Source organism: Cryptosporidium hominis, assembly GCF_000006425.1.
Source record: "Cryptosporidium hominis TU502 chromosome 5 CHRO015119, whole genome shotgun sequence".
In the NCBI taxonomy this organism is placed as follows: domain Eukaryota; phylum Apicomplexa; class Conoidasida; order Eucoccidiorida; family Cryptosporidiidae; genus Cryptosporidium; species Cryptosporidium hominis.
Window position 1 is genome coordinate 1 of NW_666049.1, and position 366 is coordinate 366.

The 366-nt window shown below is 28.4% G+C and overlaps 1 protein-coding gene across 1 annotated transcript; it reads right to left on the minus strand.

The window, feature by feature from the left end:
• Chro.50358 (hypothetical protein) lies at positions 1–314 on the minus strand (the record flags this gene model as incomplete). Its single annotated transcript, XM_659720.1, has 1 exon — positions 1–314. A coding segment is annotated over one exon (314 nt), but the record flags the coding sequence as incomplete, so codon positions are not given.
• Between the last annotated feature and the right edge of the window lie 52 nt (positions 315–366).

Genomic DNA, 366 nt, shown 5'->3' on the forward strand with positions numbered 1-366 from the left:
GCACAAATATGATCTTCTACACACATATTATTATTAGAAACTTCATGAGATTTAGATTCCTGGTTTGATAATTCTGTAGAGTTAGTTATTGTATTGTCAACAAAACCATCCACATTATAATAAATGTTGCCTTTACTATCTTTATTATCTTTTGGTTCATTATTCAAATCAATCCACTCAATTTGTATTTCATTATTGTTTCCAGTATTTACATTAACTTCTTCATCTTCACCTAAATGACGTGTTCTATTTGAATGACAACTTGACCATAAATTTTTTGGATTTCCACACTTTCCATTAATACATACACTCATATTAGAATCGTGACCTGATCCTATTGATATTTTTGGTGTTTAATGTAGTTGA